The sequence below is a fragment of the Lynx rufus genome, unplaced genomic scaffold (assembly GCF_022079265.1).
Source record: "Lynx rufus isolate CCGP_SWC_20201006 ecotype Redwood Valley unplaced genomic scaffold, mLynRuf1.p SCAF_30, whole genome shotgun sequence".
NCBI lineage: Eukaryota > Metazoa > Chordata > Mammalia > Carnivora > Felidae > Lynx > Lynx rufus.
In genome coordinates this window covers 1,678,316-1,703,077 of record NW_025814846.1, presented here as the reverse complement: position 1 = coordinate 1,703,077, position 24,762 = coordinate 1,678,316, and the positions used below count along the sequence as shown (strand labels likewise).

General features: G+C 36.7%; 1 protein-coding gene across 1 annotated transcript in view; it reads right to left on the bottom strand.

The window, feature by feature from the left end:
• The window catches only part of TEX11 (testis expressed 11), a 237,625-nt gene that overhangs the window by 177,810 nt on the left and 35,053 nt on the right, over positions 1 to 24,762 (bottom strand). Inside the window, exon 8 of the mRNA XM_047092484.1 lies at positions 19,089 to 19,174. Coding sequence (XP_046948440.1) covers positions 19,089 to 19,174 — 86 coding nt within the window. The remainder of the gene's footprint in view (positions 1 to 19,088; positions 19,175 to 24,762) is intronic.

The following is a 24,762-nucleotide window of genomic DNA, read 5'->3' as shown; positions in this document are numbered from 1 at the left end:
CAATTTGAAGAGACAGAGAAAGCACTGGAACCAGTTATGGCAAGGATATTAGAATTAACAGTCCAGAAATTTAAAATAAGACAGATGGGCAATGTAAGCAAAGAGATGGAAATTCTAAAAAAGAACCAAAAAGGATTGCTAGAACTAGAAATGACTGTAAATGACATGAAGAATGTCTTTGATGGGCTTTTTAATAAACTGGACATGGCTGAGGAAACAATCTATGAGTATCCTTGAAGACAAAAAAGCAAAGGGAAGAAAGACTGAAAAAAAAACCAGAACAGAATATCCAAAAACTATGGCACACCTACAAAAGTTATAACGTAAGTATAATGGAAATACAAAAAGGAGTTAAAAGAGAAAAAGAAACAGGAGAAATATTTTGAAACAATAATGAATGAGAATTTCCCTAAATTAATGTCTGATATCAAACCACAGATCCAGGAATCTCAGAGAACACTAAGCAGTATAAACACCAAAAAAAAAAAAAAATTACACCTAGGGATATCATTTTCAAATTACAGAAAATCAAAAATAAAGAAAAAATCCTTAAACAAGCTAGAAGAAAAAATACCTTATCTATAAAAGTACAAAAATAATAATTACACCCAACTTCTCAGAAACCATGCAAGCAAGAAGAGAATGCAGTGAAATATTTAAAGTGTTGAGACAAAAATACCACCAACCTAGAATTCTGAACCCTAAGAAAATATCATTCAAAAGTAAATGAAAAATAAAGACTTTCTCAGATAAACAAAAACTGCGAGAATTTGTTGTCGGTAGACTAGCCTTATAAAGAATGTTAACAGAAGTTCTTTAGAAAGAAGGGAAATAATACAGGTCAGAAACTCGTATCTGTATAAAATAAGGAAGAGCATCAAAGAAGGAAGAAATTAAGGTAAAATAAAAACTTTTATTTTTCTTAATTTTTCTAACAGAAAACAATTTGAAATAATAGCAACAATATATTCAATTATGTATGCTTATTTATAAGCTATATATATGTATATGTATATATATATATATGCTTAGAATAAAGTAAAATAAATGACAGCAATGATACAAATGGATGGGAAGGGGGAATTCTGAAGAATTCTTACAAAATACTGACACTACTCATGAAGTGGTATAGTGTTATCTGAAAGTGGACTTGGATTAATTGTAAATGTATATTGCAAACTCTGGGGAAGCCACTAAAAAAGTTAAAATAAAAAAGAAGTGGGGCGCCTGACTGGCTCAGTTGGTGGAGCATGCTTCTCTTGATTTCGAGATTGTGAGTTTGAGCCCATGCTGGGTATAGAGATTACTTAAAACTAAAATCTTTAAAAAAAAGTAGTATAACCTATATGCTAATGAGAGAAAGATGGAATCATAGAAAATACTCAACTAAAACCACAAATGACAGTAGGAAAAAAGCACAAAGGCAACAAATAGACAACAGTAATGAATATTGTAGATATTAATCCAACAATATCATCATCACTTTGAATTTCAATGGTCTAAATATACCAATTAAAAGACAGACTGTCTTTTAATTAAAAGACAGACTGTCAAAGTGGATCAAAAAATATACCCCAACTCTGTGTTGTCTATAAGAAAACCACTTTAGGGGCGCCTGGGTGGCGCAGTCGGTTAAGCGTCCGACTTCAGCCAGGTCACGATCTCGCGGTGCGGGAGTTCGAGCCCCGCGTCGGGCTCTGGGCTGATGGCTCAGAGCCTGGAGCCTGTTTCCGATTCTGTGTCTCCCTCTCTCTCTGCCCCTCCCCCGTTCATGCTCTGTCTCTCTCTGTCCCAAAAATAAATAAACGTTGAAAAAAAAATTAAAAAAAAAAAAGAAAACCACTTTAAATATAAAGACACATGGAGATTAAAAGTAAACAGATAAAGAAAAAATATACCATGCTAAAATTATCCAAAGAAAGCAGGAGTAGGTATATTAATTTCAGCGAGCAGAGTTCTAAGTAAGGGAGGGGCGCCCGGGTGGCTCAGTTGGTTGAGCATCAGACTTCGGTTTGGGCCATGATCCCACTCTCCGCGAGTTCGAGTCCTGCATCAGGCTCTGTGCCAACAGTTTGGAGCCTGAAGCCTGCTTTGGATTCTGTGTCTCCCTCTCTCTCTCTCCACCTCCCCCGCTCGTGCTCTGTCTCTCTCTCTCAAAAACAAAATAAAAACATAAAAAATTAAAAACAAAACAAAGTAAGGGAAAGTATTAGGGATAAGGAAGGGCATAACATAATGATAAAAGGGTCAAAACTCCAGGAAGACATACAATTCTTAATGTGTTATGAGCCTAACAGAGCATCAAACTGTGTGAGGCAAAAACTGATAGAACAGCAAAGAAAAATAGATGAATTTACTATCATTGTTGAATATTTCAACACCACTCTCTCAGAAATAGAGCAGGCAAAAAAACAAACAGTAAGAACATAGTTGAACTCAACAACACCATCAATCAATTGGATATAACTGACATCTATAGACTACTACATCCAATGACAACAAAATACACATTCTTACCAAACTCATATGGAACATTTACCAAGATAAACCACATTGTGGGCTATAACACAGACTTTAACAAATTTATAAGTATAGAAATCATATAATGTCTGCTCTCAGGCCACAATGGAATTAAACTAGAAGTAAATAATGGAAAGATAACTGAAAAATCCCAAAATATGTGGAGATTAAACAATACCCCTCTAAATAACACATGGGTCAAAGGAGAAATTTCAAAATAAGTTTAAAAATATTTTGTACTAAATGAAAATGAATACACTACTTATCAAAATGTGTGAGATGCAGCAAAAGCAGTGCTTAAAGAAAAAGTTATATCACTGAAAATATAGATTAGAAAAGAAGATCTAAAATCAATAATCTAAGTTTCCACCTTAAGTAACTACAAAAAGACAAGCAAATTAAATCCAAAGAAAGCAGAAGGGAAAAACTGAAAAGAATTAGAGCAGAAATCATAAAATTGAAAACAAGAAATCAACAGAGATTAATAGAGTAAAATCAATGAAACCAAAAGGTGGTATCTGAAATTATCAGTAAAACTGATAAGCCTCTAGCCAGGCTAAGAAAAAAAGAGAGGACACAAACTATTACTGTCATAAATGAGGGGCGCCTGGCTGGCTCAGTTGGTAGAGCTTGTGACTCTTGATCATCAGGTTGTGAGTGGGATGTTGAGTGTGGCGATTACTTTTAAAAAATCATAAAAAACAAACAAAAAAAAAAACCCCAAACCAAGAAAAAGGGGACATCACTACAGATACCATGAAAATTTTAAGGGTAATAAAGGAATACTATAAATAACTAAATAACTCTGTGCCCACAAATTTGATAACCTAGATTAAATGGACCAATTACTTGAAAGATATAAGCAGGGGAGTGTGGGTGGCTCAGCCTGTTAAAGGTCCAACTTCGGCTCAGGTCATGATCTTACAGTTCATGGGTTCAAGCCCCACATCGGGCTCTGCTGACAGTGCAGAGCCTGCTTCGAATTCTCTCTCTCTCCCTCTCTCTCTGCCCCTCCCCCACTTGTACTTTCTCATTCTCTCAAAATAAACTTTAACAATGTTTGAAAAAAAAGATACAAGCAGCCAAAACTCACACAAAAACAGTCTAAATAGGCCGTTATCTACCAAAGAAATTGAATAAAAACTTAACAATATCCCAAAACAGAAAGCACCAAGCTCAGATGTGCTCACTGGTAAATTCTACTAAACATTTAAGGAAGAAATTATACCAATTGTCTACAATCTCTTTATGACAGAAGCAGATGGAATACGGCCTAACTCATTCTATGAAGCCAGCATTACCCCAGTCAGACATTACAGGAAAACTATGACCCAATACATGTCATGAACACAGATGTAAAAATACTCAATAAAATATTAGCAAATCAAATCCAAAAAATAATTTTAAAAAATTATACACAACAACAAAGTGAAATTTATCTCAGGTATGCAAGGCTGGTTCAACATTCTAAGTCTATATGAAGTGGCAAAAGATGAGAATAGACAATACAATATTGCAGGACAGGACTGCAGCTACACAACTTTAAGGTTTATTATAAAGTTACAGCAATCAAGATAGTGCATTATTATGGTAATCAAGGAATTGGCTAAAGAAAATAAAAATGGATTAGTAGAACAGAATAGAGAGCCCCCATAAATACCTTAAACTGATCTTTGGCAAAGGAGCAAAGGCAATACAGTGGATCAAAGATAAAGATAGTCTCTTCAAACAAATGATGATGGAACAACTGAACATCAACATGCTCCCCCCACGAAAAAAGAATCCAGACACAGACCTTACATCTTTCACAAAAATTAACTCAAAAGGGATCATAGATCTAAATGAAAAGTGCAAAACTATAAAACTTCTAGAATATAGGATAAAAGCTAGATGATGATCTTGAGTATTGTGATACCTTTTTAGATACAATACCAAGGAAACAATCCATGAAATAAATGACTGATAAGCTAGGTTTCATTAAAATTAAAAACTTCCTGGGGTCCCTGACTGGCTCAGTTGGTAGGGCATACAACTCTTTATCTTGGGGTTGTAAGTTCAAGCTCCATGTTGGGTATAGAGATTACTTAAAAATAAAATCTGTAAAAAAGTAAAAAATAAAAATAAAACTGCTTTGTGAAAGACAGTATCAAGAGAATTGGAAGATAAGCCGCAGATTCAGAGAAAATATTTGCAGAAGACACATATAATAAAGGACTGATATCTAAAATATACCATGGGCGCCTGGGTGGCGCAGTCGGTTAAGCGTCCGACTTCAGCCAGGTCACGATCTCGCGGTCCGTGAGTTCGAGCCCCGCGTCGGGCTCTGGGCTGATGGCTCGGAGCCTGGAGCCTGTTTCCGATTCTGTGTCTCCCTCTCTCTGCCCCTCCCCCGTTAATGCTCTGTCTCTCTCTGTCCCAAAAATAAATAAACGTTGCAAAAAAAAAAAAATTTAAAATATACCAAAAAAAACCTTTTAAAACTCAACAGTAAAAAAAAATAAACCCAATTAAAACATGGTCCAAAGTTCCTAACAAATATCTCACCAAAAAAGATATACAGACAGCAAATAAGACTATTAAAAGATGTTCCACATCATATGTCATGAGGAAAATGTAAATTAAAACAATAATAAAATAAATGCCAGTACACACCTATCAGAATAGCCAAAGTCTAAAACACTGACAAGCACCTAATACTGGTGAGAATGTGGAGTAATAAAGCTCTCATACATTGCTGGTGGGAATACAAAATTATACAGCCACTGTAAGAGAGTTGGGTGGTTCCTTGCAAAACAAAATATATTCTTACCATAACCCAGCAATCACGGTCCTTGGTATTTGCCCAAAAGAACGGAAAACATATGATCATACAAAAGTCTGCACGTGGACGTTTATAGCAGCTTTATTCATAATTGACAAAATTTGGAAGCAACCACAATGTCCTTCAGTAGGGAAATGGACAAATAAACTGTGGAACATGCAGACAATGGAATATTATATAGCACTAAAAATAAATGAGCTATTGAGATAAGAAAACACATGGAGGAAACACAAAACATTATTACAAAGTGAAAACAAAAAGCCAATCTGAAAATGATATACTATATGATTCCAACATTCCAGAAAAGGCAAAATTATCGGGACCAAAAAGATCAGTAGTTGATAGAGTTTAGGGAAAGGGGAGGGATGGACAGGCAGAGCACAGAGGATTTTTAGGGAAGTGAAACTACTCTGTATGATACTAAAATGTTGTAATGGTGGATATATGTCATTATACATTTGTCTAAACCTGTAGAATATACAAGAGTGAACCCTGAGGTAAACTATAGAGTTGGGGGATTACAATGTGTCAATGTAGGCTCATTCTTAGTAAAAAATGTACCATTCTGGTGAGTGATGTTGATTAGGGTTAGGCTATGAATGTGCAGGATCAGGGGGCATGTGGAAAATCTCTGTACCTACCTCTCAAATGTGCTGCAAACCTAAAACTTCTCTAAAACACGTCTTTATTCAAAAATCATATTGCACTCATATTTGAGGGTCTGGGAGGTTGTGCACATGCCCAAGACTGCCCTCTCAGGCATGATCAGAAAAATAACCTACTAGCTATTAGCCCCTGGCTGAATGGAGAGCAAAATAATAAACTCACTGAACTATGAAAACAACCTCTAAGTCAAATACACATCCAACAGGAAAGAGTGAATATCTAACTGGCTAAGGGACCTTACATACAACCTTTGACCAACAAGTGGCTTATGTGGCTGCAGAGGTGAAGCCTAGAAAACCACAGAAAGACAAAAACAAGGGGAAAAACTCTGAGCAGGAACATTATAGGTCACACACTGTGAGAAAAATAAACAGAATTACTCCAGTCAAATGACCAAATAAATAAATGAACAATAAAAAGAACAGTAAGTTCCAGAAAGGGGAGAAATTGGTATGCAGACTTGCTGCCAGATATTATCCAAAATATCTAGTTTTCGGGGCGCCTGGGTGGCGCAGTCAGTTAAGCGTCCGACTTCAGCCAGGTCACGATCTCGCGGTCCGTGAGTTCGCGCCCTGCGTCGGGCTCTGAGCTGATGGCTCAGAGCCTGGAGCCTGTTTCCGTTTCTGTGTCTCCCTCTCTCTCTGCCCCTCCCCCGTTCATGCTCTGTCTCTCTCTGTCCCAAAAATAAATAAACATTGAGAAAAAATTTTTTTAAAAATCTAGTTTTCAACAAAATATTACAATACATGCAATAAAACAGTAAAGTGTGCCTTATACAGAGGATAAAGAGAAGGCAACAAAAACTGCCTTTGAGAGGTCCCAGATATTGCACTTCAATACTTCAAAGCTGCCATTATAAACATATAGTTCTTTAAAGAACTATAGGAAACCATATTTAAAATATTAAAGGAAGGCATGATAACAATGATGCAAACAGAGAATAAGAGTACAACAATTAAGGGGCGCCTGGGTGGCCCAGTCAGTGAAGCGTCCGACTATGGCTCAGGTCATAATCTCACGGTTCATGGGTTTGAGCCCCACATTGGGCTCTGTGCTGACAGTTCAGAGCCTGAAGCCTACTTCAGATTCTGTGTCTCCCTCTCTCTCTCTGCCCCTCCCCTACTCAAGTTCTCTCAAAATAAATAAACATTTAAAAAAATTAAAAATAAGAGTACAACAATTAAATGACAGGAATTATAAAAGAACTGGGTAGAAATTCTGAAGTTGAAAAGTAAAATAACCGAAATGGAAAATGCACTAGAGAGGCTCAAAAATAGATTTGAGCAGGCAAAAAAAAAGAATATATAAACTTGAAGATAGATTGATAGTGATTTTACAAATCTGAAGAACAAACAGGGAAAAAGAGTGGAAAAAAAGAATAGAGCTTCAAAGACATGTCAGACATCATTCAGTATAACATATACATGAGAGTACTAGAAGGAGAAAAGCAAGAGAAAGGAATAGAAAATATATTCAAGGAAATAATGGTTGAAAACTTCCCAAATTTGATGGAAAACAATAATCTACACATCCAAGAAGTTTAATGGACTCCAAGGAGGATCACACATAAACAAATCCATGCCCAGACACATCATGGTCCAGTTACTGAAAGTAAACATAAAGAGAAAATCTTGAAAGCAGTTAGAGAAAAATGACTCATCATTTAAAAGGAAATAATAAGATTAAAAGCTGGCTCCTTATCACAAATTATCAGTGCCAGAAAGCAGGGATGACGCATTCAAAGTTCTTAAAGAGAAAAAACTGTCAACTAAGAATCCTATATCTAGAGACACTATTTTTCAAAAGAAGACTAAATACATTCCCAGATAAACAAAAACTGAAAGAATTTCTTGCTAGCTGATCTGCCTTACAAAAAATACAAAAGGACATTCTTCAGGCTGAAAGCAAATGACCCCAGAAAATAATGTGAATTCATATGAAGAAAAGTGTTAGCAATTATTTGAATAATTATAAAAGACAATATAACTACATATTTCTTATTTCCTCCCTTATTTAGAAAGCAGCTACATAAATATCTATAAAATTTTATTGTTGGGGCATTACGTATTTAATATATTTTTACTATGACAACACAAAGAAATGAGTGGGAATAAAGATATAAGTAGGGTAAGGAAATAAGACCAAATGTTAACTTAAATCTACAGGAATAAATGAAGAAAACCAAAACTGATGAGAAGGCTAATTATATGAAGCAATAATTATAACCATGTATTGTTGAGTGTTTAAATATATGTAGGCACATGTACAATGAGCATAGCAAAAAAAGAGAAAAGGGAATCAAGTCAATATAGAAGTAAAACTTCTGTAATTTACTGAAAGTTAATATAAATCTGAAGTAGCTTCTAATAAATTAAGATGTATAATTGTAAGCCCAAGAACAACCATAAAGAAAATGAAGAATATATAATTTTAAAAATTATTTAACAATTTATTTTTTTAACGTTTATTTATTTTTGAGACAGAGAGAGACAGAGCATGAACGGGGGAGGGGCAGAGAGAGGGAGACACAGAACCGGAAGCAGGCTCCAGGCTCTGAGCCATCAGCCCAGAGCTCGACGCGGGGCTCAAACTCACGGAAGGTGAGATCGTGACCTGAGCTGAAGTCGGAGGCTTCACCGACTGAGCCACCCAGGCGCCCCTATTTAACAATTTAAAATGGTATACTCTAAGATATCCATTTGCAAGACCCAGCAATTCCACTCCTAGGTATATACACAAAAGAAGTGAAAGCAGGGACTTGAGCAGATACATATATACCAATGTTTACAGTATTATTATTCACAATAATAAAAAAGATGGAAATAACCCAAATTTCCATCACCTGGTGAATGGATAAACAAAACATGGTAAATCCATAAAACTGAATATTATTCACCCATAAAAAGAATGAAATACTGATACATGCTACTACATGGATGAACACTGAAAACATTATGCTAGTAAACCAAACACAAAAGGACAAATAATGTATGACTGTATTCATGAGGACCCTAGAATATGCCAAGTCATAGAGATAGAAAGTAGAAAACGGGTTATTAGGGGTGAGCGGAAAGGGGAGTTACTGTTTAATGGGTACAGAATTTGTTTAGGATGATGAAAACATTCCAGAAGTAGACAGTGATAATGGTTACACAACACTGTGAGTGTACTTAATGCCACTGAATCGTACACTTAAAGATGATTAAAACGGCAGTAAACGTTATGTTATGCATATTTTACCACAATAAATTATTGGTAAAAGGGAGGGGCATGAAATTCTCATACATGCTACAACATGGATAAATCTTGAAAATATTCTCCTAGGGGGCACCTGGGCGACTCAGTCGGTTAAGCATCTGACTCTTGATTTCCGCGCAGGTCATGATCTCACAGTTTGTGAGTTCAAGCCCTGCATTGGGCTCTCTGCTGTCACCGCAAAGCCTGCTTCAGGTCCTCTCTCCCTTTCTCTCACTGCTCCTCCCCCCTTCAAAAATAAATAAACATTAAAAAAAAGAAAAATATTCTCCTAAGTGAAATAAGCCAGACACAAAAAGACAAATATTATATGATTCCACTTACATGAAATACCTAAGATAGGCAAATTCACAAAGACATAAAGTAGATTAAAGATTACTAGGGACTGGGGAAGGAGGAAGGTGGAGTTAACGTTAAAAAGTTGGAGTTTCTGGGGGCGCCTGGGTGGCTCAGTCGGTTAAGCGTCCAACTTCGGCTCAGGTCATGATCTCGCGGTCCATGAGTTCCAGCCCCGCGTCGGGCTCTGTGCTGACAGCTCAGAGCCTGGAGCCTGTTTCCGATTCTGTGTCTCCCTCTCTCTCTGGCCCTCCCCCGTTCATGCTCTGTCTCTCTCTGTCTCAAAAATAATTAAAAACGTTAAAAAAAAATTTTAAAAAAAGTTAGAGTTTCTGGGGCGCCTGTGTGCCTCAATCAGTTAAGCGTCTGACTTCAGCTCAAGTCATGATCTTACAGCTTGTGGGTTCGAGCCCCGCATCGGGCTCTGTGCTGACAGCTCAGAGCCTGGAGTCTGCTTCGGATTCTGTGTCTCCCTCTCTCTCTGCCCCTCCCCCACTCACACTCTGTCTCTCTCGCAAAAATAAATAAACATTAAAAAATTTTTTTAAAAGTTAGAATTCTGTTTGGGGTGATGAAAAAATTTTTTGAAATAGATTGTAATGATGGTTGTACAACACCATGAATGTAATTAATGCAATTGTACATTTAAAATAATTAAAATAGCAGATTTTATGTTATATATATTCATTACCACAATAAAAAATAAATTCATTAAGTTTCAAAAGATATTCACTTAGGATAAAAAAAGTAGTAAAGGAGGAAAAGGGTATTTGAAATATGTAGTCATGGACATGTAGAAAACAAAAAGCAAAACATCAGCTATAAATCCAACAATAATGTCAACATTAGAAAGATGAATGGATTAAACAATAAAATCAAATGGCAGGGGTTTCAGACTGAAGTTTTAAAAAATATCCAACTACATACTGTTGACAAGAAACACACTTTAGATTCAAGGATACAAAGAGGTTGAAAGAAAAGGATGGAAAAAGATATACCACGTAAACAACCATAAGAGCACTAACTAGAGTGGCTATGCCAATATCAGACAAAATAGACTTTAAGACAAAAAACAAATATTACCAGAGATAGAGGGATATTTTATAATGATAAAAAAGCTAATCTATCAGGATAATAGAACAATTATAAACATATATAAGCTTAACAACACAGTCCCCAAAATACATAAAATGAAAGTTGACAAAACTGAATCAAGAGATACATAATTCAACAATGACAGTTGAGGATTTCAATACACCACCTTTAATTTTTTTTTTTCAACGTTTATTTATTTTTGGGACAGAGAGAGACAGAGCATGAATGGGGGAGGGGCAGAGAGAGAGAGGGAGACACAGAATCGGAAACAGGCTCCAGGCTCCGAGCCATCAGCCCAGAGCCCGACGCGGGGCTCGAACTCACAGACCGCGAGATCGTGACCTGGCTGAAGTCGGACGCTTAACCGACTGCGCCACCCAGGCGCCCCAATACCCCACTTTTAATAACAGAAGTAGGCAGAGCATCAAAAAGGATAGAGAAGACCTGAACAACACTATATTACCTACTAACATAACAGACATCTATACCATACTCCACCCAATAGCAACAGATACACCTTCTTCTCAAGTGAACACAGAACATTCTCCAGAATAAAATATATTAAAAAGCCTCAGATTTAACAGAATTGAAGTCATAGGAAGTATGTTCTCCACCTAAGTGAAATTAAATTAGAAATCAAGTAGATATGTGGAAATTAAACAACACACTCCTAAATAATCAATGAGTCACAAGAGAAATTAGAAAATACCTTGAGCTGAGTGAAAAGGAAAACAACATACCAAAACTTATAGGATGGAAAGCAATGGTTAGGGGAAATTTTATACCTATAATAATACTAAAAGAGAAGTAAGATCTCAACTTTCCATATTAGGAGAATGGAAAAGAAAGAGCAAACTAAATCTAAAACAAGCACAGAGAGGAAAAGTCATAAAGATTACAGGGGAAATTAAGTTAAATAACTGAAATACAATAGGAAAAAAACAATAGAACCAAAAGCTGATGCTTTGAAAAGATCCAACAAATTGACAAACATTTAGCTAGACTGACCAAAAAAAAGGAAAGACTCATATCAGTCAAAATCAGGAATCAAAGATGGAACATCATTACTGACCTTTGGAGAAAAACTATTCCTAAAAGACTGGAGATCTTGGGGCACCTGGGTGGCTCAGTCGGTTAAGTGTCCGACGTTGGCTCAGGTCATGATTCAACGGTCTGTGAGTTCGAGCCCCGTGTCAGACTCTGTGCTGACAGCTCAGAGCCTGGAGCCTGCTTCGGATTCTGTGTCTCCCTCTCTCTCTGACCCTCCCCCATTCATGCTCTGTCTCTCTCTGTCTCAAAAATAAACGTCAAAAAAAAAAAAAAAGACTGGAGATCTTGTGTCCCAGCTAGATGTCCCTGTATAAATCTCTCTAAATGTACATTTTCATATCTACACAAGATGAAATTGATCAATACCAGTCATTTTCAAACTGTAAGCAAGCTAATCATTTTTTTCAAACAAAATCTTACAAGGATATACTACTTTAAAAAATGATTAATGTCTAACTTCTCTAAAACAAGACGAGTCTCTTAGAGAATTGCAGCTAAGTCTCCTTTTCCTTTTAAAGGAGATTCTGAAGTTGTTCTGGTAGAACCAGAGAGCACCACAGAATATAGTTCCTAAATTACTGAACCAGATGATCTATGAAGATTCTTACAGCTGTTTAGTAAAGATTCTTACAGTGTTTAGTAAATTATCTTGTTAAAATTGCTGTTATACAATTCATTCTATTTCCACAAGATGGTGCTAATACATTCCAGTTACCATTAAAATAGGTCTTATATATGATCAACTTTATAGTTAATAATTTTATGATAGTCTATGATTATATAATACCTTTAACTTTTCAAAGTCCTATTATGTCACTTATGTCATCTTCATTACAAGCTTGTAACACAGATAATACTGTACCCATTTTTCAAATAAGGACATTGCAAGCACATTGTTAGGTGAATGACACAAAGTCACACAATTGATTAGTAACAGATTTTCTACTGCTAGCTCTGTGATCGTTCTTTAGATCACATTGCCTGACCATAAATAATACTGCTGGGGCACCTGGGCAGCTCAGTTAAGCATCCGACTTCAACTAAGGTCGTGAGTTCAAGCCCCATGTCAGGCTCTGTGCTGACAGCTTGGAGCCTGGAGCCTGCTTCAGATTCTGTCTCCCTTTCTCTGCCCCTCCCCCACTCATGCTCTCTAGCTCTCTCTCTCTCAAGTATAAATAAACAGTAAAAATTTTTAAAAATACTAATAATACTGTCAAATTCTCAAGATTTTGGGCTGAGAGAAAAGGGAAAATAAAGGGATAAACATTAAGGAGCATTAACTGATACATGGCATCTGGGTGGCTCAATCAGTTGGCTGGCTGACTCAGTTTCCACTCAGGTCATGGTCCTGCAATTTATCGGTTCGAGCCCCACATTGGGCTCTGCACTGACAGTGTGAAGTCTGCTTGAGATTCTCTCTCTCCCTCTCTCTCTACCCCTCCCTACCTCTCTCTCTCTCTCTCTCAAAATAAGTAAGTAAACTTTAAAAAAAACTGATACAAATTTTCGTTGGGCTCATATACTGAATCATTAATATTTGTGCATAAAATACATTTCTATTTCCTTTGCTCTTTCCTTATTAGAAGACCTCTGGTGGGGTGTGTGGCTGGCTCAGTCAGTAGAGCATGCAATGCATGATCTTGGGGTTGTAGGTTCAAGCCCCACATTGTGTATAAAGATTACTTAAAAATATAAAATCTTTAAAAAAAAACAGAAGACCTCTGGTAATATATATTCCTGTATAACCACAGTAAAGGCTAAGCACTGATAAATAAAAATATCTCATAAATACTTACCTTATTGTAAACATAATAGCTATTTTGAAACCCAACATGGAAATTTCTAACTAATCTAGTTCACTACCTCTAAGCACTATGAATTTAGAAAACAGTAGCATAATTTTTGCTAAATTATCCTCTTTTGATCCCATGAGAGATGCAAGAAGTTTTACAGAAGCAGGAGACACACATCCCATGCAGAGTAAAAACTATTCCTAACTAATAGGAAGCAACTCATATTAGCTACCAATTGAGTCAGGTTTTAGATTAGCTTTAGAGAAATTAAAAGTGGTGTTAGGGGGCACCTGGGTGGCTCAGTCGGTTGGCGTTCGACTTAGGCTCAGGTCATGATCTCGCGTATTTTGAGTTCAGGCCCCAGCCTGCTTTGGATTCTGTCTCCCCTCTCTCCGCCCCTCCCCTGCTTATGCTCGCTCTCTCTGTCTCTCAAAAAACAAACAAATGTTTAAAAAAAATTTTTTTAAGTGGTGTTAGAAGAAGACCTCAAAAATTACTCCTCCTCTAACATACTGTCTACCTAATCCAGAAAGTCTAGCACACTAAGTCTAGGTTGTGGGGTTTTTTAAAAGAAAATATAAACTCTAGGGGCACCTAGGTAGCTCAGTTGATTAAGCATCCGATTCTTGGTTTTGGCTCAGGTCATTATCTCCCAGTTCATGGGTTCAAGTCCCACGTCACGTTCTGCGCTTACAGCTGTGGAGCCTGCTTAGGATATTCCCTCTCTCTCTCTCTCTCTCTCTGCCCCTCCCCTGCTCGCTCTCTTTCTCTCTCTCAAAATAAATAAACATTAAAAAAAGAAAATATAAACTGTAATCACGGTCTCAGAAGAACACTGAAGAAATCACGCATGCTTTCTTTGGATTCTGAAGGGGAAAGGGCAGCACAGAGCTCTCGCGCAAAGGGTTGAGAAATACTCTCAATTTAACCTACAAAGAACTCGTCAGGAATTTATAAGCAATCTCTGACCCATAGGTTAAAGAAATAGGGTCATTTATATTTCATTTATTAAGATCAATTAGATTATTTTTTATAGAACACCTTCAGGGCTTTATCCAATTCTCCATGATTTTGTTCAATTCAAATGTCTTCTGTCATCTTCTCAATCTATCTCACTGTCTCTAACAAGAGATCACCAAATCAGAATTGTCCCATGTATACTCTTTGGCTTGGTTTCATTCCATTAATTTTCCTTATTTACAGTCCATTTTGAAAAAACTCCTCAATTCCTTAAATCCTCCAAATGCATTTCAATGATTGTCATGTCTTCCTTGTCATTTAACATATTAAAAAACCTTTTAAAAACTATTTGTGGCACACCTTGGTGGCTCAGTTGGTTGAGCACTGGACTCTTGATTTCAGCTCAGGTCATGATCTCATGGTTTGTGAGTTCAAGCTCCACATCGGGATCTGTACTCAGCACAGAGCCCGCTTGGGAATTTTTCTCTCTCCCTCCCTCTCTCTCTGCCCTTCTCCCCACTAAAAATAAATGAATAAACATTTTTTAAAACTTTGAAAAATGTTAATACTGAACATTTATGAGTGTGGGATTACAAAGGACTTTTACTTACCATATATTTTTGTAACATTTAAATTTTTATAATTAGCATATATAACTTCTTTAATCAGCAAAGAAATCTTATTTTATTTAATCAGCAAAGAAATTTTAAACATTCTTACTATATCCATGGGTATTACCCTTTCATTTTGACAGTTTTCCTCTATATTTAATTTGCCACAATTAGTAAATAGGTCTTCTTACAGCAAAAGGAAAAAAAAGTGAGCCTCCCAAGTGTTTCCCAACGAGTAGCTCCAAGTAACATAGTTGAATGATTTAGAAAAAAAACTACTAGACATAAAAGAAAAATTATCCATGATTAAGAATATGACTAAGGTAGAGGTTAGAGTGGGAGAGAGCCAAAGCATAAGAGACTGTTAAAAACTGAGAACAAACTGAGGGTTGATGGGGGGGTGGGAGGGAGGGGAGGGTGGGTGATGGGCATTGAGGAGGGCACCTTTTGGGATGAGCACTGGGTGTTGTTTGGAAACCAATTTGACAATAAACTTCATATATTGAAAAAAAAAAGAATATGACTAAGGTTTGGGATTAAAGTACTTTTCTCCCAGGGAGAAAAAATATCTGTAAAATCTCTGCAGTAAATCAGTGTAACCACGAAGCCTTTTGAGTTAGACTTATTTGTATTTGTTTGGTTTACAGTGCTTCTTTTAGAATACTAATTAGTTACAGTGCAATTTCTGTACACCTTTTATAAAAAGCAAAATTTAACATAATATATGTACAAATTATTAGGACTTTAAAAGATCAACACTAAATTTAAATTACACCAGGACAACTGAAATCCCCTAGATTGTGGAAGAAAGAAAGTTCTATATCTATCAATAGTCTCTTCCCATCTACTTATGCGTGTCTTCTGCTAGGAGCAGAGAGCAGAGCTCAATAGGCAAGAACTACAAAAGGGGAGGAGTTGGAGGGAGGAAATTTTTTTTTAAAGTTTATTTATTTTTTAATAATCTCTACACCCAACATGGGGACTGAACCCACACTTCAAGATCAAGCGTCATATGCTCTTCCAACTGAGCCAGCCAGGTGGCCCCAAAAAATGCATTTTATTAAACAAAAGAACTCTTAAATATTATTTCCAAAGCTAGCATTCTGATTTCAAAGACCTCAAATTTTATATTGAACAGAGTCCTAACTAAATTTGTCATTGAATACACTGAGGTGGGTACCTTGATTCCTATAGTAAAGTAACCTAAAGGATTCCCAAATTTCATTCATAATTACAGCAAGATTCCCTTAATCTGTGGACCTCTAATAAGGGGACATGATCAAAAGAATGTGGCAGAAAGCAGGAATAATAGCAGCTGTTCATGAACTTTTCATAGCAAAATAAAAGGCAGGGAGAGACAAAAACTGAGAAAGGTCCTGAATGAGTGAGATCTGTTAACAAGAATTGAGAGACAGAAAAGAACTTTATAAATAATACTCACCACCACCCTTTATGTTCTAGGCTTCTATTTCAACAAAATTCTAATATATTATAGCAATTTTTATATCTTATTTGTGTAAAACTGTGGTTTTTCCTTTTAGACTAAATGGGTACTTTCAAATTGTATATAACCTGTACCTTAAGATATTCACTAACTTCAAAAGACTTAAGCCTGTAGAAAGCACACTCACTTTCCATTGCCTCCTTCTGGTATAAAATTTATAGAGAAGGATGCTTAATTAGCAGCTGTTTATTCCTGCTGTATCACCAACTGCTCCCAATAGTCAACACATGGATAATTAAAACACAAAGAAAAATGGCTCCAAAGATAAGCTGTGTATGATAGAAAATGTAGGTGTTTGTCTTTATGATATACTTACCTGGGAAATCAATAAGTAATCCACATTTGATATGACTGTCATAAATTTCAGAATAAACTAGTGGACTGGCCACATTAGGGTTCATTTGCTGTAAATAGCAAACATATCATCTAGAGATAGCAGCAACAGCTACCATTTACTAAGCAGTTTTCTATTTCCCAAGCAAGTTATTGAATGCTCTACAATATATATATCAACATATTTAAGTTGTGCAATAATCATAAAAAGTAGGTATCACAATATTAACAATTTCACACCAAAATCATAGATGACTCAAATTTTGACTGAGTTGATCTAATACTAGAAAAACTATCCATTGTGCTAAAATTCCTATTGTCAATAAGATTAATATATTTTTTGCCTCTTTTACAACACACTAAAATATAATTTTTCAGGGCATTTGAAAATACTTCACCAAGTTATTTTTATATCCCCAAAAGAAGAGAAAAATACAATCAGGCAGAGATTAAAATCATATATAATAACTAGCACTAGATAGAATTCAAGCTCTTCCTGTTTTCTCCAATCTCATTCTAATTACAAGAACACAAAAGACTCAAAATGCAGTGGTTCTCTATTAAATTTATCATGTAGATTTTGATGAAAATATGACTGTGGGTCAAATTATATTCCTAAAAATATAGCCAATAAATATACAGTAAAAATCTGATAGAGGCGCTTGGGTGGCTCAGTCAGTTAAGCATCAGATTTCAGCTCAGGTCATGATCCGTTTGTGGATTCAAGATGCGTCAGGCTCCCCCTTCTGTCCTTCCCCCACTCACCCTCCCTCTCTCTCTCTCTCTCTGTCTCTCAAAAATAAAAAACATTAAAATAAATTAAACCTGTTATAAAACCCATGCTAAACTAGTCAGCTCCTTTGGTTATAATTGAAATAATTCAATTTATTAAAATGTGATTATATAATTATAAAGTGATTTCCACTTGTGTGAAACATTCTAAATTGAGACAAGTATATCTCTTATAACTGTATAAGCCTGTTCTGCGAGACATGGTTCTTTATAGACTTTGATAACTCTTCACACTTTAAAAAGTCTTTTACATAAAAAGTTATTTGCATAAATATTTTGTTAGAGATATATACACCTGTGATTGCTATAATCTTAAAGTCCATATATGTATTATTTTGTTAATGGCAAATGTAATTTTCACCATAGTCAAACTAACCCTGAAAATATCTCCAAATAACCAGAACTAACCCTATACTGAGAATGGAGAAACATTCAGTGAATTGATTTGATGTATTTCACTCCATAATCTTTTGATGTCCAAAGCACCTTATGTGACATCTCCAGAAAAATTCATTTTTCACACAAATTCATTTAACTAGCAATTATTAAGTATCTACTATGTGTCAGAACCTGTGCTGTGCCTAGGTATTTGGCCAAAGACAGAGTTCTTGTATACAGTTGTTATATTTTTACACTATTCCCTTAATATTTTCAGATTCAACACAACAGTATAAATATTAGTATAATACTGATCATATAGTAAGTGCTAAATATATACTTATTTCAATGATATTAAAATACCAAAATTCACTTAAGACTAACAATTTTAGGGGCGCCTGGGTGGCTCAGTCGGTTAAGCGTCCGACTTCGGCTCAGGTCATGATCTCACGGTTCGGGAGTTCGAGCCCCATGTTGGGCTCTGTGCTGACAGCTCCGGCCTGGAGCCTGCTTCAGATTCTGTGTTTCCCTCTCTCTCTGCTCCTCCCCTGCTGACACTCTGTCTCTCTCTCAAAAATAAACAAAGATTAAAAAAAATTTTTTTTAATTCATGTCTTTAAAAAAAAAAAGACTAACAATTTTAGCTGATCCTGATCCTATTCTCACCCATCTACCTTACACTCTGGGGTTGGCAGACAGCAATATGTACCAAAACAAAATTTTTTTTTTAATTCCATGTTCTTGATGGTGATATAAAGGAGGTATTAAAGAAGAACATACACTTCTGTTATATCAATAATAGAATACACTTTCCTATCAACTGGCAACATGTAAGAATAAACAACACATGTTAAAGGAATAAATAAATTTAGCATGTTGGCTTTTGACGTCAGAGAATGTTTAAACTGACAAAGTACCATATAGTAAGTATTAACTGAACTGTATGATATCCCTAAATTTTTTATTTATATTACCTAAGCCAGAAAGAACTTTCATCATATTTATTCTGCTTGTAGGCTTCTATTCCAAAGTTGTAACAGAGAATATGAAGATATCCAGTCTGCAATAATAAAAAAAAAAGTCAGATTCATGATTACTTTTAAAGTATTCTGTGCATCAAAATAACCCAATCTTCCTTATCAAAACCTCCAAAATTATGTAAAGAGGAGTTACAAAATATTCATGTTGAGGCATTAGTTATATATGGAAAATACAATACATTACTATTAGAACTTGAAAGGTACTTTGTAACAGGAAATGGGAAACCTAATCATTGCCTAGCAAAACAACAACCTCCTCTGCAGGTTGCCAAATCCAGTAAGAGGCATTATTAGGTCAGCAAGTATAGTCAAAAGAAAAAAAAATCACCATGAAAGGGGATTTTTTTTAGAGCAAGACAACTTTTAAAAAATTCTAAAGTTTTGGGGTGCCTGGATGGCTCAGTTCATTCAGCACTCAACTCTGGCTCAGGTCGCGAATCTCACAGTTTGTGAGTTCAAGCCTGACATGGGGGTCTGTGCTGATAGAGTGGAGCCTGCTTTGGATTCTCTCTCTCTCTCTCTCTCTCTCTGCCCTTCCCCTGCCCTCTCTTACTAGCTCTCTCTCAAAAATAAATTTTAAAAAATTCTAAAGTTTTGAAATGCATCCAACACAAGTCATAGGACTTATTTAATTTACAAATAGCTTAATGAACCTTCTTTAACAACAAAAATATTCATTTTTTTAAAGTTTATTTTTGAGAGAGAGAAAGAGACAGAGTGAGAGCAGAGGAGGGGCAAAGAGAGAGGGAGACACAGAATCCGAAGCAGGCTCCAGGCTCCAACCTGTCAGTCAGCCCCGACATGGTGCTCAAACCCACAAATCGTGAGGTCATGACCTGAGCTGAAGTTGGAGGTATAACCGACTGAGCCACCCAGGCACCCCCACAACAAAAATATTCTTTACATAAATTACCACTAAGATAAAAGTAGAAATGAGTATGTGAATGGTGCCATTGGAAAATACTTTTTATGGATTATCAGCATGTTTGTGCCTGCATCAATGCCATATCGTACATAAGTTTCATCTGTCAAAATACTAGGAAATAGAATAAGAGAAAAAAAAATTTATCCAACTATCCCTTCAATATTTATAGACACCATCTATCCAAAATCTGATATACCCATATAATGGAATCCTTTATGAGTTTTACCTGAGACTACAGAAGCAGACCTTCAATTACGAATCCAAGATCTGAGGCAAGTTATTCATAAGTAATGTGTAAAGACCTGCTCTTCCTTCAAAAAAGTTTCCTTTTGAATTACAGTACATTCACAAAGAAATTCAATATGCATGCCTGAGCACTTCAGACCTACTGTATATTTGAATCTAAAATAAAGAACAGTCTTGGTAATGTGGGTCTGGCAAGAATCCAGAAGTACTTAAATGCATTCTTGACACTTCAGCAGAAAAAGCTTAACCCATTACATGCCCCAGATCCCACAGGTTCACACACCAATTATACAGCTATATTGGTATAATGCAGCTCACATCCACTTACTACAGAGAAGCCTGCAACTAACTTGTACAGGAGAAAATGGAAAATAAAACTTTCTATGAACATCTAATTGTACTGAGTCTTCATTCAGTTTCCTTAGTATTTGTCTCAGCCCTCACAATACCTTCAAGTATACTAACGTTAAATGTTACTTGCTAGGAACAAAAAAAAAGAATAGAAAATAATAAACTTATAACAACAAAGCTACAAAATACTAAAATATCTTTCAAGAGACTCACAGCTTATTTTCAATGTAATGACAAAAAAAATCTTTTTAACTACCAATACTGCTCCATGCACTCATTTATACATTCAATAATAAATATTTACTAAGCATCTCCTATCTATCAGGCACTATTTTAGTCATTACAGATAGATCAGCAAACAAAACAGACAAAATGGGGTATGAAGTACTAAAATTCATAAAAATAGGTCTTTAACAAATATGTTCCGCTAGCCCCTGGGAAGATGGCAGCATAGGAGGACGCTGGGCTCACCGCGTCCTTCTGATCACTCAGATTCCACCTACACCTGCCTAAAGAACCCAGAAAACCGCCAGAAGACTAGCAGAACGGAGTCTCCGGAGCCAAGGGCACACGAGAGGCCCACAGAAGAGGGTTGGAAGGGCGGAGAGACAGGTGCCTGCTACAAGGACTGGCGGGAGGGAGCCAGGGGGGAGGGGCAGCCCACCGGCAAAGCAGAGGCCCTGAGTCTGGCTTGCAAAAGCGGAAGGGCCAGAAGGAGTGTGTTCTGAACAGCAAGCGGGACTTAACATCTGGAAGGTTATAAGTTAACATCTCTGCTCGGAGAGCAGGAAGGCTAGAGGACAACAGGAGGGAGAGTTGTTGAGCCCATGACGACAGAGCTCAGCTTGGTGGGGAACAAAGGCGCTCGCCAGAGCCATCTCCCTCGCCCATCCCCCAGCCAAAATCCCAAAGAAAACCAGTTCCTGCCAGGGAACTTCCTTGCACCAGGCAAACACCCAACGCTGTGCTTCTGCGGATCCATCCCTCCAGCAGCGAGTCTGACTCCTTCCAGTGCCACAGGGTCCCTCCCGAAGCGGATCTCCGAAGGATAAGCAGATAAGCGAGCTGAGACTGCCCCTCCAGCCCCTGTGCACCTTGCAGATCCACCCCGGCTAACACTCCAGATCCCCAACACCACAAGCCTGGCAGTGTGCAAGTAGCCCATCACCACTAAACCAGACCTACAAGAGATCCTAAGGGGGATCCTGTGAGACAAAGTACCAGAGACATCACTACAACCATGAAACCTACAGACATCACAATGACTCTAAACCCATATCTTTCTATAATAACACTGAATGTAAATGGACTAAATGCTCCAGCCAAAGACATAGGGTTTCAGAATGGATAAAAAAACAAGACCTATCTATTTGCTCTCTACAAGAGACTCATTTTAGACCTGAGGACACCTTCAGATGGAAAGTGAGAGGATGGAGAACTATTTATCATGCTACTGGAAGTCAAAAGAAAGCTGGAGTAGACATACTTATATCAGACAAACTGGACTTTAAATTAAAGGCTGTAACAAGAGATGAAGAAGGGCATTATATAATAATTACAGGGTCTATCCATCAGGAAGAGCTAACAATTAATAATGTCTATGCGCCGAATACGGGAGCCCCCAGATATATAAAAAAACTACTCACAAACATAAGCAACCTTATTGATAAGAATGTGGTAATTGCTGGGGACTTTAATATTCCACTTACAACAATGGATAGATCATCTAGACACACAGTCAATAAAGAAACAAGGGCCCTGAATGATACATTGGATCAGATGGACTTGACAGATATATTTAGAACTCTGCATCCCAAAGCAACAGAATATACTTTTCTTCTCGAGTGCACATGGAATATTCTCCAAGATAGATCACATACTGGGTCACCAAACAGCCCTTCATAAGTATACAGGAATTGAGATCATACCATGCATACTTTCAGACCTCAATGCTCTGAAGCTTGAAATCAACCACAGGAAAAAGTCTGGAAAACCTCCAAAAGCATGGAGGTTAAAGAACACCCTACTAAAGAATGAATGGGTCAACCAGGCAAGTAGAGAAGAAATTAAAAAATATATGGAAACAAATGAAGATGAAAAGAAAACAATCCAAACGCTTTGGGATACAGCGAAGGCAGTCCTGAGAGGAAAATACATTGCAATCCAGGCCTATCTCAAGAAACAAGAAAAATTCCAAATACAAAATCTAACAGCACACCTAAAGGAAATAGAAGCAGAACAGCAAAGACAGCCCAAACCCAGCAGAAGAAGAGAAATAATAAAGACCAGAGCAGAAATAAACAATATAGAATCTAAAAATACTGTAGAGCAGATCAATGAAACCAAGAGTTGGTTTTTTGAAAATATAAACAAAATTGATAAACCTCTTCTCTTTTTGAGAACAAAAAGAAAAGGGAGAGGACCCAAATAGATAAAATCATGAATGAAAATGGAATTATTACAACCAATCCCTCAGAGATAAAAGCAATTATCAGGGAATACTATGAAAAATTATATGCCAACAAACTGGACAACCTGGAAGAAATGGACAAATTCCTAAACACCCACACACTTCCAAAACTCAATCAGGAGGAAAGAGAAAGCTTGAACAGACCCATAACCAGCGAAGAAATTGAATCGGTCATCAAAAATCTCCCAACAAATAAGAGTCCAGGACCAGATGGCTTCCCAGGGGAGTTCTACCAGACATTTAAAGCAGAGATAATACCTATCCTTCTCAAACTATTCCAAAAATTAGAAAGGGAAGGAAAACTTCCAGACTCATTCTATGAAGCCAGCATTAGTTTGATTCCTAAAGCAGACAGAGACCCAGTAAAAAAAGAGAACTACAAGCCAATATCCCTGATGAATATGAAGGCAAAAATTCTCAATAAGATACTAGCAAATCGAATTCAACAGCATATAAAAAGAATTATTCACCAGGATCAAGTGGGATTCATTCCTGGGATGCGGGGCTGGTTCAACATTCACAAATCAATCAACATGATACATCACATTAATAAAAGAAAAGATAAGAACCATATGATCCTGTCAATCGATGCAGAAAAGGCCTTTGACAAAATTCAGCAACCTTTCTTAATAAAAACTCTCGAGAAAGTCGGGAAAGAAGGAACATACTTAAACATCATAAAAGCCATTTATGAAAAGCCCACAGCTAATATCATCCTCAATGGGGAAAAACTGAGAGCTTTCTCCCTGAGATCACGAACACGACATGGATGTCTACTCTCACCGCTGTTGTTTAACATAGTGTTGGAAGTTCTAGCATCAGCAATCAGACAACAAAAGGAAATCAAAGGCATCAAAATTGGCAAAGATGAAGTTAAGCTTTCACTTTTTGCAGATGACATGATATTATACATGGAAAATCCGATAGACTCCACCAAAAGTCTGCTAGAACTGATACATGAATTTAGCAAAGTTGCAGGATACAAAATCAATGTACAGGAATCAGTTGCATTCTTATACACTAATAATGAAGCAACAGAAAGACAAATAAAGAAACTGATCCCATTCACAATTGCACCAAGAAGCATAAAATACCTAGGAATAAATCTAACCAAAGATGTAAAAGATCTGTATGCTGAAAACTATAGAAAGCTTATGAAGGTAATTGAAGAAGATATAAAGAAGTGGAAAAACATTCCGTGCTCATGGACTAGAAGAATAAATACTGTCAAAATGTCAATACTACCCAAAGCTATCTACACATTCAATGCAATCCCAATCAAAATTGCACCAGCATTCTTCTCGAAATTAGAACAAGCAATCCTAAAATTCATATGGAACCACAAAAGTCCTCGAATAGCCAAAGTAATCTTGAAGAAGAAGACCAAAGCAGGAGGCGTCACAATCCCAGACTTTAGCCTCTACTACAAAGCTGTAATCATCAAGACAGCATGGTATTGGCACAAGAACAGACACATAGACCAATGGAATAGAATAGAAACCCCAGAACTAGACCCACAAACGTATGGCCAACTCATCTTTGACAAAGCAGGAAAGGACATCCAATGGAAAAAAGACAGTCTCGTTAACAAATGGTGCTGGCAGAACTGGACAGCA